General features: G+C 41.3%; 1 protein-coding gene across 1 annotated transcript in view; it reads left to right on the top strand.

The window, feature by feature from the left end:
* The window catches only part of ENOX1 (ecto-NOX disulfide-thiol exchanger 1), a 142824-nt gene that overhangs the window by 93787 nt on the left and 30512 nt on the right, over positions 1-18525 (top strand). The window contains exon 9 of the mRNA XM_074149048.1: positions 3352-3536. Coding sequence (XP_074005149.1) covers positions 3352-3536 — 185 coding nt within the window. The remainder of the gene's footprint in view (positions 1-3351; positions 3537-18525) is intronic.

The raw sequence follows: 18525 nt of genomic DNA, 5'->3' as shown, positions 1-18525 counted from the left end.
CTGGGGACCACCAGAGTCTTTCTTTGACTTATTCTCCTTTTCGGCTAACCGCTTTGTCCACACACGTAAGGAACCAACAATTTGTAGCTTTAAATTAAATAGCACAGGAACTACATGTATTTAATGTCATATCGTTTGTGGACTCTTATCTGTAATTAATTCATTTAAAAGCTTGTGATAATTTAGTATTCTGTTATACTGCTGCTGTATGTGTTGTATCCTCCTTATTTAAGGACATATTTCTACCTTGGACTCTGTATTTAATTGCTTGCTATGAATGGCTAAGAAGATCACCAGAGTGTATAATAATGTCGATAAGAAATTGTACACCTCTGGGAATCCATCCTAATATCACAAACTTATCTCTGCTGTATTCTTATTCTCTCACTTTAGGCTGTTTGGCATATATTCCCATTTTGTCTTAAAATAGATTGTAACCTCTTTCAAACACAGCCTTTATCTTCCCGTGTCTGCAATCTAGAATGACAGGGCACCTGTCCTTGAATGGGACTTCTTGGTAGTACTGCAGTGTAATTATTGTCATACAGCTTTTAATATGGTATAATAAATATAATTTTTAAATAATGAAATAAAATTATTGGCATTCAGCGGTACAACTCTGATTTTTTTAGCAGTAAAAAAACCTGTATTGTATTTCTACAGGAACAATGGGCAGTTACATTCACTGCTCATATATATTGTGACTTGTTCCATTTGGGTGAGTTATTTTTTAAACCCTAATAGGTTTAAAATAGGTTACAGCTTACTTACTTTTGCAGTATGTCGTAGCCCTTTCCATTTCCCCTAATCTCCTACCCCAGTAGTAGACTTCTTGTGCTGTCCCTAGCTCCACTCAACAGCCTGAACTCACCTAGAAGAACAAAAAGGAGGAGTTCTCCAATCGGACTGTGATGTGACCTAGAAAATAGTACCCAACAGAAGCCTTTCCAGGTAGGGTTCGGCTGAATCTGGGTCCTAACCCACATTTCAGTGGGGACGGTGATTAACAAGGACATAGGCCTTATGGCCTCCACTTATACAGCAGCTCTCAGAAGTTTTTTAAGAGCTGGATTAGGTGACGGACAGCAGATGAATTACTGCTCCCAAGCCCCTCTAAAAACTTGAGTACGCCCATGATGGTCTCCTTTCACGCTCTCAGAGAGCAGAAGGCTAGGCAGTTTCTGTCTAGAATTAAGTATTACATTAAAAAGTAAAAAAAAAAAAAGTTTAAATTGTGGGAGAGTTTGATTGGTGGGAGAATACAAATGAGAAAGAGACGTTTCACCAGGGCCTGGAGTGACAGGACAAGGGGTGACGGTTTGAAACTGAAAGAGGGTAAGTCTAGATTGGACAGAAGGAGGAAATTTCTTTATGATGAGGATGGTGAGACACTGGAACAGGTTGCCCAGAAAAGTTCTGGATGCCCCATTCCTGGAAGTGTTCAAGGTCAGGTTGGATGGGGCTTTGAGCAACCTGGTCTGGTGAAAGATGTCCCGGCCCATGAGAAGGGGGTTGGACTAGGTGATCTTTAATGGTCCCTTCCAACCCAAACTTTAATTTTGACTTGAGTTTTGTTAGACTGAGTTTTTTATTTTCTTGGCCTCTTTTTTCTTTCTTTTTTTTTTTTTCTTTCTTTTATTATAGCTGGTTGGCTTTTACAAAAAAAAAAAAAAAAAAGAAAAAAAGAAGGGATTTTATCCTCTTATTTGCCCATCGGACTCATCATTGCAATTTCTTGAGGGTAAATTTTGTCATGGAAGGATGATTACATGCTTTTCAGAACAATTTAATTTGATGTAACAATACTGTAACTGTTGCTAAATCTTCCAGAGAGATGCTGTAGAATATCCAAATTAGGTGCGATAACCAAGCCGTGTCTGTATTTGAATGGTAGCTAACTGTACTTTATTTTGGATAATGCATTTGTACTATTTTAAAAATAGTAAAAATTATCTGAGTAAAAGGTAGATTTGTCCTACCACAGATAAAACATTTTTATTGGCAATGAAATATTGTGACATTCTAAGTGCTGATACAATTTCACAAACGTGTTGAATCCTGTTATCATGGGAAACAGGGGAGCCTTTATCTGTGGAAGGTCTAGTCAAGAGACGCCTGACATTAAATGGAGTTAATATACAATTTCCTATAATTTGGAGTTTAACCATATTGCTATTGTAGGTGGGCAAGAAAGAATCCTGTGATACCAAGCCTGAAATCATTTAATCAGGAATGTAAATCAGTTATGTGCTTCAGTTACCAAATGTTGATAGAATTGGCTATGGTGGATTGTTGTTTTTTAATTACAGCTGCTCTGTAATGTTGTTGTATTACCAGGTTCCAAGAAGGAAATAGTATAGTATGGCAGTTTGCTATGCCAAATGACCACTGCTGCTGCCAAGTATAAATACTACCAGGAGTGGGTTCCTCTATAGGATGGTAGCCACATCCCTAAAGTAATGAATGCCACACTTCCCTATATGTATTTATGTTTGGATAATTTATTTAAATAATGTTCCTAGTACATGCTTTATAGCCTTCTGCCTTTTGCTACACAAATTTTAGCTTATATTGCAGACTGTGCAAGTCATTTGGCAAATGTAATTTCCATCTCTGCATACTAATCGATTTCTTCACAAACACCTGCTATCAGTTATGATAATAAAAATGCCATTCTAAATTGAAAAGGGGCCAAATGGAGCTTCCTAAGGAAATGACTTAAGTGTCTTTCAATGCCTTTAATGTAGTAATGTTCTTGTAGTGCCAACAGTTTTTTGAGCATTTGCATTTTATATAATTTTACTCTATTACATCATTTTCTGTCTAAATGGTTCCTCATAACCATTGCTACGAAGTAATTCATAGCGAGATTGGAAAGGAATTTCTGTGTTTCCTCTCTCATGGGATTAAATCCAGCAACTTTATGTAGTCAAAATTCCTTACCACAGATCTGATTGGAACATCTGGCCACTAGACTAGTATAAATACTAGCCGGCTGTATCAGTTCCTATAACATCACTGGGAAAACATTGCAAAGTTGGTGGATGCTTTGCCCTTGGACAGCATACCAGTTTCTTCCTAAAATATAAGCTTAAATTTAGCAGCCAGATTGCAAGTAGCGTTTGAATTATCCAGGGTCGCTTTATGGCTCCTTCCATCCCAGGAAATAACTTCCCAGCAACAGTCGTTGCCAGAAACTAATCATTTTCAGCTCTGCTGGGTCTTGTCTCAGCTCCGAAATGTCTCACTGGCTTTCGGCTCTATTGTCATCTCCCCTGACAATGCCCTCTGCATTATTTGTAAGGAAACAATCCATTTTACTGATTTCTTCACATTTTCATTTTCTCTTAGCTCTAGCCGCCCAAGCATACGCACTAAAGGAAGAGAACGATAGTCTACGATGGCAGCTGGATGCTTATAGGAATGAAGTGGAGCTCCTGAAACAGGAGAAAGGACAGCTCTTTCGAACAGAAGAAAGCCTTACGAAGGACCAACAGCTGCAGTTCCTACAGCAGACAATGCAAGGCATGCAGCAGGTATTGCTAAGGAAGAAGAGAACAGGTCTTCTTTCTCTTCTTTAGGAAAGTGGTACCACGGGGCTGTGCTGTACTCCACACTATTAGTCATGAAGGTCCCGATTTCTTTTCAGAGTCAAAATCTTACAGCTTTTAGATGGGGCAAAAGGGAGAAGGAATTGGCGACATATTTAGGGATAGTCCTTTTAGGAATTAATAAACTGTAAACCCATTGATCATTCAAGAAAACCCCTATGCATGATTATTTAGGAACAAATTACTTTGGTATATCCCCTGTTGCTCTCCTCAGTTAATCCAATTGACCCTAACTCCACACGAAAGTTAAAAAAGGTTGTCCACTGTAGCATAGCCGGTGCTCTGTGGTGCCTTTTTTTGCATTCATCTGGATCTTTAGATGCATTTCCACTTCTCAGCTTTGTCTTTTTTTCTGCTGACTCTTGTTTGAGGATGACAGAGACCTCTCCAGCTTGCCTAGACTACCCTCTTGCTCACTTGCATCGATGCTATCTCCTGAGCTCTTATGATTTAGGATGACCCATGGATGTGACCTTTTCATTCAGGCAATTTTTTAAGTGGTTTAGTGCAGCAACAAAGCTTGTTCTCTGACACCAGTCAGGCAGAAACTGCAATGTGTCCCTGCAGGGGCGGTCCTGACATTGTGCTGGGCAAGCCTTGGCAAGCAGATCCAGACTGCTCCCACTGCTTTGTCTGGCATGTCCACTAACACATAAGCACCCCTCATTCAACGTGCCTGTGTATAACCTCTTTCCTACCCAGGCACTTGGCTTCAGCTGCTATGTGACAGAGCACAAGGTCATTGGCTCACCACGACACTGGATTGGGCTCCCATCTAGAATGGAGCTTCTCAAGATGTCACTGCAGAGGTGAATTTTGCCTCCTTCATCTGTGCCCTGAAACAACACTTGAACTCCTCTATCACTCCTGGTTATTAGATTCCAGAAGGCGACAAGTTGTACCCACTTCCAGATTCTACTAAGCCACTTTTCTATGACAAAATCCAGGAGACATTCATTTACATATGAGCTGCCTGGTTGGGTCAGGAATTGCATTGCTGTCACGGTATCCATCGAATCCAGTAGGTCTGCAAATCCCACCTAACACCAAATAACAGTGCACAAGACGAGCTTACATGTGTGTTTATATAAACATAAACCCCTGCAAAACCTGCAGAGTTTCACTAAATTAGGATGATTTATGGTATAGTGGAGTAATTCTGAACAAAATATTGGAAAAATAGAAAATAAGCCACTGACCATTCAGGAATAAAATCTTTCCTGAACTTAGAAATAAAGTCATTAATCAGAAATACTTGAGGTCTCAGTATACTTTAGATATACTTAAGGTCTATTCCCGATCTTATCCTTATATAAATGGATACTTAAATATCACCGGCTTCATTAAATTTAACTGCATATATAAATATTGTGCTAAATTTCAGCCTGGTGCTAATTCTCCATTAAAATCAGTGAAAAGTGGGCACAAAATACTACTAAATCAAAATACTAGAGCCCTGATGCTCATTTTGCATTATTATAATTTCCTACCTGGGGTCTGGATGAAGGATAATCAAGTCTGTTAGAATATAAATAGATTTCTATTGTCACTTCAAGCAAATGTTAATAATGCAAGTCAATAACAGAGCACGACTTACTTCCCTCTCTGTTCTGTTAGCAATGGACACTGCAGTCCCTATTTCTCTGAGAGTTTCTATGTTCATGACAATTTTGCTGTGAGGTACTGATTTTTTCTAGTTTGCCATCTCAGGGTCAGACCTACTAACTCCCAATGGGATATAATTAGAGATGGCCCAAGGAGCTGGAGAAGACATTGCAGATAATCCAGTCTGACAATATGCTGAGGAGGGCAGCAACACAGAAGCACGGGAGGTGGAGTGCAGAATATTTGGTGGGAAATTATCAGTCAATTAAGCAGCTGGATGATGGCTTTGGATTTCAATGATTAGCCATAGTCATGACATCCCATAACCTTTATGCTTTTCATGCATGAATATTTAGAAATAAACCTTTGATTTAGGTAGACTCTGTTTTATCTCGGCTTGGTTTTGTAAATGTTGAGAGATGACAAGCTTAGCTGAAATCCATCAGTATAGCAGGTGCTCGGCATCTATGGAAATCAGTCTCTCTATGAAATATTAAACATATAGCCAGGACTTGAGTAGTAATAATTTAACAAGAAGACCTGTATTCCCTTTTATGCTTTTGTATATATTAAAATTAATTTCAGACAAGGTAAACTGAATGCCATTGAATTCCTGAACCCTACATATATGTCAGCATTAAAAAATGTATTCCTCCTTTTTTTCTTTCATTCTCCCTTGCTTTTTCATAAACCTCTTCTTCTTCTAACTTTGAAAACTAGAGAATAAGTGATTTGAAAAGCAGGTTTGTCTGAGAAAAAGTGGGTGCATTTTCAGAATCAAGAAATTTCTTTGTAAACATATTTGGTGCCAAACAATAGCAAATAACACAACATCGGTGTATTTTTAATGCATTTCTACCATCTGGACATTTTTCAGGATTCTTTCCCACATTTGCAGGACTGATGAAATGAATGTTTATTTTCCTTCCATCAGTCCTACTGATCTGAAGTAGCATCAGCAAAATCCCACAGATGTTTGCTTGTGAAGTATACCTTATGGACAGTAGTAGCAACCTGCTTATTTATTGTCTCTAAAAAAGAAAATCCTTTGGACTAATGACACTGAACTTATGGGGTTTTTAGTCAACTTCCTCCATAAAACTGTGTCACAGTTTAATTTCATACCTACTGTGAGATCTCAAACAAATTGAAATAATGTCTTGTATCCATGGTAACAAATGAGATACACTTTACCTGATTTTGAGATGGAAATTGAATTAACTTGTCACTGCTGCATAGGTGGTATTGCCTTCAATTTATTTCTATATGAGAACACACATACCAAGCAGATCACTTTTCGAATGGCTTTGTTTTTCCAGCAGTGTTTGGTATTCTCTAACCAAGTCTGTGATCATAAAGAAGGATGTTTTAGTTGTAACTATTTTTACAATACTTCACAGAACAGTTGTAAGAATTTCTTAAATCTTGTCTCTCTGTCTGAAATGTTTTATCAGATACATGACTGTAGGTAATGCAGACAATATCACCTAGTAGTGTTGCTTAATGCTTGCCGTTATAAGACTCAGTTTTCAGTGCGTATATAATTTCTCCACATTTTAACCATTTGGGTTAGCATATTCCATGTGGAATAGCAAGCAGATTTCTTCTGAAAATTTCTCATCAAAATGTTTCAGCCATTTGAAAAACAAAGTGGGAGAACTATGCTTTTCTTGTTTGTTGTCCACCAAAGAAAATTCTTAAGGAAATGCACTTGCCACCTTCATGCTTTGAAAACAAGGACTCGGAATTTGAGAGTGAGTCACTATTGAATTAATGATGTGGTTTCCATATCCTTTATAAAATCAGCCTGAAATTGATAACATTGCAAGCCTTTGAAAAGTGTCAATTTGCCACATAGGAGATGGCACTTATTAGCACATATCCAAGTAAATTTTTGATTATTACTGTCCATCCGGGGTTATTCATGAACAACATCCATAGCACAGCCATCAGCGTAACGTTTTACTTCTCAAGTTAGTCCTAAGTCTACAGAGCACACCTCCTTTAGCATGGCTCTCTCTAATTGAACAAGTTGGTTCCACCTTTTCGTCAGGTTTAATTGCCCAAGGTATGGGGCCATGATTGCGTAGCTGTACTGATTCCTGAATTGGTTCATTTGCCAATAGGCTGGTAATTCTGCACTGTGCATCATTGCATCATGTAAATGTATGATAATGTTCTTTCCTCTCACATCTCCCTGAGCATGATGGGCTGGATTTAAGCTCCTGCAGGCAAGGGTGTCATCCAGAAATTCCCATTTAAACCATGCTTCCACCCGTGCTTTCTACAGGAAATGTGCACAAGTGCCTACAGTTCTGCTATTGCAAATGCCAGAGAGTATCTGGGATGCTGAAGAGGCACATCGTTGCCCCAGTCCCCTAAAGGGACCGATTCATTACCCGAGCTCGGGTTCATACTCCTAACGCACAGCGACAGCACAGGCTCCCCTTCACCGGCAGTGGTGCATTAGAGCCTAGCTGGGGGGCTGCTGTGTGAGCAGGGGATGTGCAGGGGTGCCTCTCCTAAAATTAGTGCTCGGGGTGGAAAGCAAGAACAATGGGAACAGGCGTGGGTGGTAGGCGTAGGGCTGTCATCAAGGCTGATGCACTGCTATGGGTGCCACCAACTCTGTGAGCTCGGGGTGTCTCAGCAGGAGACTGAACAGATCCTGGCCCTGTTGATAGCCCACATTGGGCATCACTCTGATGCAACGTGATCAAAGTCTTCTTTTGTCTTGTCTCCTTTTTTTCCCCAAACAACATCAGTTTCACTGGAATAGCAAAGTGGATTGCGAACCCGAGCACTCAGAAGCCAGGAACTGCCAGAACTACCACCTGTGTGTTTTGCTCCACATACCTCAGAGACCCTTCCCCGTTCTCTGCTGGAGAGAGCGCAGGGTTAACCATCACCTATCCAATACCTTCCCATCCTTCCTGTTCAATATGCAACTCGAGGTCTTACTGCAAAGGCCACATTGCTCCTGACATTTCCTACCTACTGAGGACTAGCTTTTGCCGTTTACTAATAGTTTAGCATGTAAAATAAATAACACATGCATCTGAGACTTACACACCTATTTTTAAAGGGCTCTGATAAATGCCAGATGACTAGCAATCGTTTCAGGCTTTCAGCGCTCATTCAGGGAAGGACAGTTTGGTCACGGTTGTAGTCAGGTGGGTGAGGAGAGTTGCTGGAGTGCATCGCAGCTCCCTCCTTACACTCACTTCTCCCTCGAAGGAGTATGGCCAGGGTATGTATTTGGTGACAAGGACTGAGCTGTTTTAGGACCCTTTTGTCTAAGTGAGATAGCACAAGGGTCATCTTTTGGGTTTTTAAGCAAGATCATATACCTCTAATGTATAGTAACCATTCTGAGTAGAAAGGCCAGAGGTAACTTGTGTTGGCCTCACTGTGCTGCCTTTGAAATGAATTGGATTTCTACCATTCCCAGCCACTGGAGCAGAGCTAGTCCGTGTTCAGATGAGCTCACTGAACTAGCAGAATTTTTTTTCTACAAGCAAAGAGGGCATTGTTCAGATCTTTCCTCTCCTATCCTGTTATCAAATGTAGGTTTTTTTCTCATGCAAGTAAGGGAAGAACTGACTGTTCCCATGGTCTGCTCTCTTCTGGTGGGAGCAGGGAGGAAAAGCACATTTTTGTCCAGGAGGTTTCAACAGCTAGTAGGATAGGGCATCGTGAGACCTTTTTTTCACATCACTCTTCTAACCAATCTACCACCTATTAAATTCCAATGAGCCTCAGCTGGCATTTAGGGCTGCAGCTCTCAGACCCTTCACAGGTGTTGTTAACTGTCATAGCCATTCCTTTCTCTCACACACAAACTTTCTGAAATGTCAGAAGTCACAGACACATACGCTGTTGGCTGAAAATTGCCAGATATGGTGCCAGGTGAGCGCCATAACCATTATAACAACCATTTACCTTTAAATATACAGGTTCTAGTAGCAGTTTAGTATTGAAATTAACATCATTGTTGAATAGATGGAGCATGCTACGGCTATATTTATTAATATAGCCTAAATGTAGTTGAGATTTGTAGTCTTTTTTTATCCACCTACCTTTTGCTCACTAAACCTATTCAGTGTATAACCCACCCAGTGTACTTATGCGCAACTATAAACTGATTCTTCTCCAAATGCAGTATTAAAGAGAAGAGTAAATAAAAGAGATAAAAAACATTATCCCTTGTATTTGCATTTTTCCTGCTGAATAAACAGACCAGAATAATTAAGTTGGAAATTTTTTTTATTACTACTCTTGCAGTATGAATTCCAGTTAGAACTTTCTGTTTTACTATAAAAGTGGCACTGGAGTAGTAATGGCAATATTGATCAACACCAATAATTTTATAGGGAATGGATACAAGATAAGCGCGAGGGAGTGGACTCAATGTCCAGATGTTCACGTCCAGGCCTGTCTCTTCTTCTCTCACCTTGTGGTTGATATTTGGAAACTGGTTAAGAAATATGTCTGCTCCCAGGAAAGGGAGAAATGTTCCCATAAGTATTATCTTTGTTCCCATGTGCTTTTCAGGGCTCTGTATAGTACTGTCCACGTTCAAACTTCCAGAGAATGCTCACTCTTTCTGATTATATTAAAAAAAAAAAAGAGCAGCTGGCAATTAAGTGCTAATTATTTACCAGATCTCAGACAAGCCAAATGGGTTCTCCTCTGTGTTTAACAACCTTTCCTTATTGGAAGTAGTGTTTAATTTCCCACTTCTGCCTCCACCCCTTCAACAATATTAGGGGAAGTGTAAATAAGGGCCTACAGATGCTTTAAGTACCATATTCCTCATAGCTGTTCTAGTGGTGAGATGGTGGCGGGTAGCATCTTTTTGCCTGCTACCACTGGTAAAGCTAAACTGAGACTGGCAGTAAGAATAAACGCTTTGGAGAGAAATAACCGGGTGCACATATTTATTTGTTTTTTAATATGAAAGAAATCAACTAGTATCTTCATTAACATGCTTGTGCAGTCCAGTGGTGGTGAAGGATAGATCTCATAAGTTTTGATATCTGTAGATCCTACAAGAATTGGCTTGCTGATTACACAGTTTCCAAATGCATTCCATACTTTCATTACCAGGAACTGCTTCCACTGCTAGGAATTGTGTTTCAATGGGAATACTGCTGGCCAAATTTATTCTCTTCCCTCATGTCATTCTTCTAATTAAAATGTGTCAGGTCACTTTATTCTCCTTTAAATTTAATAAAAGATTTCTTCCTAAATAGGAAAATTTAAGTTTTAAAAATCTATTTTGGCTTGTTGAGAAAGAGCATGCTGTATCATGCTCATTTGCAGTTCCATGAAAGAAGAGATGGGATCATACAGTTGATGTGCCATTGCCTGGTGAGGAAGTGTCCACAATGGACAGGATCAGGTGAAAGGCTGGAGAAGAGGAGGTTGCTATGAACGGAGGATCATGTCTTCTTTTGACTGTGTACTGTATCAGGTGCTGACTGGTTGCCTTGTAAGCCAGATATGAGGGCAGAGAGAACATGATGCTCATTTGGTATCAGACCTCTTCCTTTGATTAGGGTCAGAGCCAACCGTAAGCCCACCTGCCTACTTACCTATTGCCAGTAGAGTCAAGGGCTACATAACATGCCAGTCCCCTCATTTAGCAAAGGTAGGAGGGAGCTTTATTGATGAGGTGTAATGGGCTTCAGTCACGCTTCTCCCCTCCACAGAGCACCATCAAAATCAAAGACCTTGTGTAATCTACTCTGGAAGTCAGATCCCAGAGAGGGATCCTTGATGCTAGCATTAAGTATCCATTAGCAAATTGAGAGAATTTCACTTTTGAGAGGAAGGATTGATTCTATAAGGTCCCTCAGGACTTGGGTCTTTCCCTCGTTTGCTGCACCAGTCCGTAGCTGACCTAAGAAAATTGGCCTTTCTTGACTAGAGTAAGAGATATGCTTAAGAATTACTTAACAAAGGAAAGTTGTAAAACTGGCTCTTAAGCTATTCATTGCACCATCCATGTTCTTTTTTTCATCTGCTGTCCAACCCCAAACACTGCCTCTTGTAGTTGGTGTGGCTGAATTACTATGCCTCATAGAAACAAAATAAATTGTGATTCTAATTATCTGATATCTATTAGGCATTTTTTAGAATCATAGAATAACGTAAGTCTGTAGGGACGTCTGGAAGTCATGTACACCATCCTTCTGTTCAAAGCAGGGTCAGCTCTGGCGTTGTCTCAGTTTTGCTCAGGGCTTATCTAGCTATGTTCTCAGTACCTCCAAGGATGGAGAATCCATAGCTTTTCTGAGGCCTTGTTCAAATGATTGGCCACCCTCTCTGTGGAATATTTTCCTTATATGTAACAGAAATGTTTCTTGTTGAACATGTGTCTGTTCGTCCTCGGCCCTTACCCAAGAAGAGCCTGACTCCATCTTCTTTGTAAGTTCCCTTTAGGTAGTTTCAGTGCGTCCATCTGTCTGTTTTCTCATTTGGCATATTTATTGGGGTCAGTCCTACCTGCTCCTACTCTGAGCAATACGGTTTAGTGATGTTTTTTGTCAGTGCCAGGTTGACTGTTGGATGAGATGTTCTCAAAGATCCCTTCCAACCTAGGCAATTCTATGATTCTATGAGTGCTGTAAAGCTGTAGGACCTCTCCACGCAATCTTATAGCAGGGGGAGGGGAGCATGGCAAACATCTCCCTAAGGAAGTAGCTAGATTGAGTTCTTCAGTAGTGCCACCATAGGCACTCACCCATCAGGTGTGTGCCCAACTCCCTGGCCCCCTCTGATTTGGTTACCCTATGGAGCTAACATGTTCAACATGGTCTTTGATTCTGCCCAGAGAACGAGGAAAACTCACTTTGCAGGTGGATGCCCAACAAGCAGGAGCTGGGCTGTTGATCTGCCTGCAGCTCTTCACCAGCCCAGGGCATGGGGGTCAGGGCTTGGAGTCTTTCATCATTGCAAACCCCATGATCCATCCAAATAATGCCATCCGTGTAGTTCCTTTGACACAGTCAGTCCCTGAGAGGTGGGAGGGATGAGAAACATTGCATTGTGTTTCTTTTTACTCCCTTACAAAAAATCCACAATCATTATTTTAATAATTTAAATTTTAATTTTATTTTATTAGGATGGCATGTGCATTGCCATTACTGCTGCAACATGGCTAACTTCCTTGAGGGCTCATTTCTAAAGCTTCTTTGACTCGTCTTTCACATTCTCCTGTTTCCTTGGTGATTTGTCTAGCCTCATCAGCGTCTTGTTACTAATGCATATTTGCTCAGCTGGGAAGTCACTTTCTCATTATTCAAGCCCGCCATGTGCTGGCCATTTGTGATATGAAATCTTGTCTGTCTGTAAGACAGAGGAAAACACTCTTCCAGAAGGTCTGTGGAAGTACTGGGAGAAGGATTTGTATTTTTATTTTGCAATTGATTGTGTACCTGAGATTTCATTTTGATTCATTATTTCTTTTCCTTCTATATAAGGAGGTTTCTGAAAAGAAATATTTGTCGTCCTTCCCCTCTGTATTTGTGAACAGCTTCTAAGAATTTTCAAACACTTATTTTCCTAGATGATTTTTGTCCTTTTCCATTTGGCAAACTCTAACTTCTTTTTCTTTCTATAAAATGAAGTTAGAAAAGACACGGAAAGGTTTTTCTTGGGAAAAAATGAAAAAGAGTAAAATCTCAGAAATTGCTAGCATAAGTGAGTGTTTTTATTTTTCGGTGAACTCTGCGGTCCTTTCAATGCCTGCAATTTTATACTTGTTAGATCTCTGATATTAGTGTAGTTTAGGGGAAAGGGCTGTACTTTTGCACAAGAGAGAACTGCTTCCTGGGGTTGCTGTTTAGTGTGCAAGCCTTGGTTTCACTGGGACTGAGAAAAAGTAGCCTTGATTGGGACACAGCCTGCCAAATTGAGGCACATAAGTTTTGCCTTTATTTTAGGTACCTAGTGAATCAGATCTCCCAGTTTTTTCTGCATAGGCATATATTCTCTATAGGTAGTAAGTGGAGAGTAATATGCTGCCCCCAAACATTATATGGCTATGAGAGTTCAGTTTGCCTGAGTTCGCTAGGTGTCTAAGGTGGCCATTCAACTGAGTTGGCTCAGCTGGGCTGTGTAAGACCATCCCTCTTTGACCGATATACTCATTTCAGAACACTTTGCCACAGATCTTTTCTGGACGCTCTGCAGCTACTCCAGAAATGAGAGAGAGAGTCTGTGCCTCCTTCCCATGGCTGAACAAGCTGGGTTTGCTGAAACTGCCTGCACAACCTGTCATCAAAGTCAGCGCTCCCACCTCAGAGGTGTTCTTTTGTCTGCTCTTCTTTATTTCCCTTTCTTTAAGGTCTTTGTAACCTTTTCGTACTTCATTTCAAGCAGCTGTAGAGAAAACCATAACCAAAATAGCAGGGGCAGGACCATTCAGCAGTACAACTGCTAAACTTGTGGCAAATGCTGGTTTTCCTTTTTCATTATTCTGTCAGCCTTACAGTATCTTAAGTACAGCCTCAGGCCCTGTGGTCTCTTCTGATCTGCCTCCCTTTTCTTAACAGGCTAAGTTGATGGTTTCATGCTGGAAACCATGCTTTCCTTCTGAGACCTTTCTCTGTCCTGCTAGGCTTGGTGTGTGACCACACTTCTAGGCACGTCCATAATTTATATTTAAATGTATACACGTGACACTGCCTTTTGGGGAGCAATGAAGAACTGTGGGCAGGGAGGAGGAGAGGAAAGAGAAGGAGTATTTCATGGCTGCACAGTGGTACACAACAGCAAGCTATTACTTTCCCTTTAGGGCTTCTCATATATTTTGAGGCACTGTGTGTTGTTTGGTTGTTAGCATTCTTGGCCACACTGGCACCGCATTGTACACCGTCTGAGTAATTCAGCTGGCTTCAATAATGCCATCTATATTTACTGTTTCAGAAGCTGCGAAGATTGGCTTAAGATGGTAATTTTCTGTCTGTGCTTTTGAGATCTACGCAATATGGGCGGCGCTGAACTGTCTCTGACAGAGATTCAGCATTGGGGGTGGGAATGTGTGAAAAAAACAAAATAAAACACACACGCCCTTCACTCCCCTGTATAAAGAATACCCGCTTATGTACAGGGAGGAATTGGTCCTCATGAATGAAGGAAGCTTAACACTGGAGAATGATATTTACCATTTCTGCACAGAGCAGCTCCAGAGCTGGCACAGGAAACAAGCACGTCTCACTTTTTTTTTGTCTAAAATGCATTAATTGATCTCTGGAGAGACAACCTGTAGGTTAATTTTTTCTCCTTTCCTGTCTCCTCTCTGGAAATGCCAGTAAGAGGATATCAGTGATGTCTACCAGTCTGATCTGGACCTACTACACGGCTGCATCCTTTAGGGTCAACCTGGCAGCCATGGTGACAAATGGTTTTGCTTGCACGTAGAACAGCTGAACTTCCAGACTGGTGCTGGTGGAGCTCTAGGCTGTGCAGGTGTCTCTCTCCAGGATCCTCAGAGCTGTGATGAGCACCGTGAGATGCTTTTCTGCTTCCTGACACTGGGATTTTTGATCAGGGAAAAGACCCTTGCATAACTTGCAGGGGACCCTCAGAGACCCAAATAATTGCACACTGAAGACCACTGGAAGAAAACAGAAGAATGAGCCAGGTATTTCCTGGCTGTGTAACCAAGAAATCACTCCTTGGCCTGAAAATGCTGGGGAACTGCTGTCTGGATGCCATGGCTGTGCCATAAAGTTGGGGGCATCAGGGTTTACAGGAAACGACCAGAGAGATGAGACAAGATTGAAGGAAGGGACACTTTGATAGCTGTGCTGGCAGTAGCCCTGAGACAAGTCAGCAGAATATAAAAGGTGGGAAGCGGGGTAGCAAATGTTGAGTGAGTGTGGGTGGGCACGGGAGGAAGCTCTGGCAGACATGCTGGATGAGATGGCAAAGTAGGTGGAACAATATCAGCACAAACATTAAAACCAAGAACAATTTTTTGTTTTAATCGATTGTGGTGTGTACTTGCAAGCAATCTGAAGGGCAGGAGAAATATCTATAGAATCAATTTTTAATAAGCACATTTATGCGAAAAACAAAATAACTTTGAATAATTAAATACCATCCTCTTGGCATCATTCATTACAATCTTTATGGAGAGGCTGTCTGTTAATAAGCAGGCATGACAGCAGTCCCTGTTATGAAGCTTGCCTCATTCCTGCCAGTATAAGATCCTCTTCCCATTTGCTTCTAATTTTGCCAAATATCACGTGTTTGTCCTGAAATTTTTCAGGCTGTTCATCTGTCTTAGGCTGATATTTTTTTCAGTCAAAGCTATTTCTTCATTTTCCAAAATGAGACGAGCAGGAAAAAATAGGCTGTTTGGCAGGGGTAACTCCTTGTTACAACTTCCTGGCGGTGGCATCAACCACTCAGGAAAACGAAATCTCAGAACCTGACCCATGCAAAATGAGCAGGTTCTGCAGCTTTTACAGATAAATATGAGGGAAAGAAAGGGAAAGAAGGTTAAAACCCCAGGGGATGGATACAAGGTTTAAACATTTCTGACACCTTTGGGGGTCAAATAGGAAGGTTCCAGTTTCTGTGAATGAAAAACCTTTTGTGCAAGTGGGAATATGGTACCTTGGTTACAGATACTCTATTTTCCACCCCCGTGAAAATAAGACCCATTTGCTGTCTTTGAAAACTGGAGCCTATGCACACACGGTAAGCCTGCAGTAGTCGACAGTTTAACCATTAAGACTGCTGGAAGGTTTTATCTCCTGTCAAGTGCTTTACAGCTCATGCTGCAACCAGAATGCACACAGAATGCACACTCTCTTACCCCGGGGAAACCGAGCATGTTGGATGTTTTCCTGGGATTCCTGTTCCTGGCTGGTCCAGAGCCAAGTACAAAGATGCAGAGCAAGGAGCATCTCTCTCTCTCGTGCTCTCGGAGAGTGTCTTCCACACCGCTTCCTCCCATGCTTGGACAGTTTTGGAAAAATTGCCTCAAACACAAAATGGAAAAAAGTCAGGATCAAAGGAAGAGGGATATAATTAGACTAAATCACAGTGGGAGATCGCAGTGGGAGATGTGAAAATAAAACAGTGGAAGTTTGTGAGCTGATCTGCGGTATGTAGAACTTGGCCATGGAAGAACCATGGGGAGGGGGTGAGTGGGATGGGGAAGAAGATTTCAGTTCTGGCAGAAGTGCAACAGGTTCAACCTGTAAGTGAAACATGGTTTCCCATTTGTAACAGACATTCAGTAGCAAAAAGGCTTTCCAGGGGCAGAGATGGACTGAAAACTTGGTGTCTTCCAGATAGGAGTTTATATTGTTCAGAAGGATGGGCTCTAGGGTTTCTCCCAGAAGCTGGAGCAAAATCTCTGAAGCAGGATGACGGCGCAGTCTGGATGGTGGTGATGTTCTCCTTGGATGCGCATAGCTATTCACTTCCTTCAAAGGCTGTGGAGCAAACACGATCTCTTGTGAGGTCCTCCTCAGACACCCTAGGACTTGTAGCATCGCACTGAGACAATGACAATAACCAAAACCCCTTCCTTCAACGTTTCAGCTGATTGCCTGGAGACAAAAAGAGGGAAGCCCTGCCCCAATACATAATTGGCTAGATGAATTCCTGGCTTTCTGTGAGGATCATTTCATTGATTTTGGCTCTTCCCATTGAATCATGAGAGGCTGGCATACTGGTGAAACATAACTGCTTAGAGAAGACTCTGAGATGGGGGTCAAAGATTCCTTTTCTTAAAAACCCTTGCGATGTTCTGGTGTGTAAGTTCAAACAGGTTGCAACTGGGAGGGAGAGGACATTTCACCAGCCCCTATTAGGTGACACATCTGCTTACCAAATCTCAGGTGTCTCAGCTAGTGACCCTTGAAAGGGCTTATGCTATCTTTCTAGTGTCTTGTATGCTCTGCTTTTCTTCTAAGGGCTGGAGTCCCTTCTTTCTAAATTGCAGACATCAGCTAGAGCTATCCTGGGTGAAGCTTAGTGGTCTGTAATAACAGGAGGTTACATGAGGTGACCCGATGGTCCCTTCTGAGCTAAAAAGTTATGAAATGCTGGGAAAGCTATAACTGTGCTAAGGACCTGCATGGGTATCAGTGTGTGACATATGACAACACACACATAAATGCAACGTGTCTTCTGAAAATGTAGGGAGCAGTACCCAGCAGGCAAGATGAACACAAGCCTGAGGTGGCAATCCATCCCTGGTCAGGAAATGCCAAAGTAAAGCTTCCCACAAAAAAAGTTGGTTGGGCAAGAGCCTCAGTGGAACAGATCTTGTTATTTCATGTAAAAATCTTGAGATTTGAAATGCTCTTGTGCTGTGGCAGAGTGAATACACGTACCTGACTGTCTCTTGAAGGCTCCCAGGGAGCAGTCCAGGTGGCAAGATCCATCAAAAAGCTAACCCAGCTGGACTGTAGCATGTGTGAGATATAATCAGACATATACCCACATGTATTTTTACTTCAGTGGCTAAATTAATCCACCATACTGGTGTTCACTTACAACAGAAACACACTACCAATAACTCCATTAGTCCCTGAAATGTCATCTGCTTCCAAGCAACTCTGAAAACAATACTGGCGCCAAGTCCTTTGATGCCTGGGACTTCCAGTGAGGTGGAACAAGGCCAGGGACTATTTCTAGGTTTGCTATCTCTAACTTATTGAGATGCTGAACACCCACAACATTGGTTTGAGTCAGAGTTACCAGTCCTAAGTACAAGCATAAACTAAGCTTTAAACACTCAGATACAGGGTTAGATCAGTAATGCAAGTTAGTAAAGGAATTCCTCCTTCAAGTAGTCCTTAAAAAGGAGTGTGCTTACAAGCAATATGTTGCCCCAGCAAGTCATAGCTTCCTTTCTTGATCACTAAGGGAAAGCACCATGAAGTCCTTTTTAATCTCGTTTATCTCCTCTTGCTCTTCAGCGGTGTCTAATGTTCATCGCATCAATACAAAAATATATAATTATTTCAGAATTAACAAAATCTACTGACCTGCTCTTGGTAGTCACAGTAAATCTATGCAGAACCTAAAGCTAGCCAAGACCGGGGGATGTTTGCTTTTAAAGATGTCCCTACATCCCTGAATTGTCTTCATAAAAATAGGTTTTGCTCACAGCTTTATGTTTTGACAGTTCAGATCAGCAGTCTTCCTGGCTGACATATTGATTGCAGGGCGTCAGTCTTCCTGTTCTAATAAAATATCACAGTGCAAGGGGAAAAAGGAAAGCTTTTGTCTTCTTGGCAACTCAGTATGAAAGCTTTCCAGAATATTGCTTTGC

The sequence above is a fragment of the Numenius arquata genome, chromosome 1 (genome assembly GCF_964106895.1).
Source record: "Numenius arquata chromosome 1, bNumArq3.hap1.1, whole genome shotgun sequence".
NCBI classification, from domain to species: domain Eukaryota; kingdom Metazoa; phylum Chordata; class Aves; order Charadriiformes; family Scolopacidae; genus Numenius; species Numenius arquata.
The sequence above is the reverse complement of the archived record's forward strand: the minus strand, read 5'-3'. Positions and strand labels throughout refer to the sequence as shown.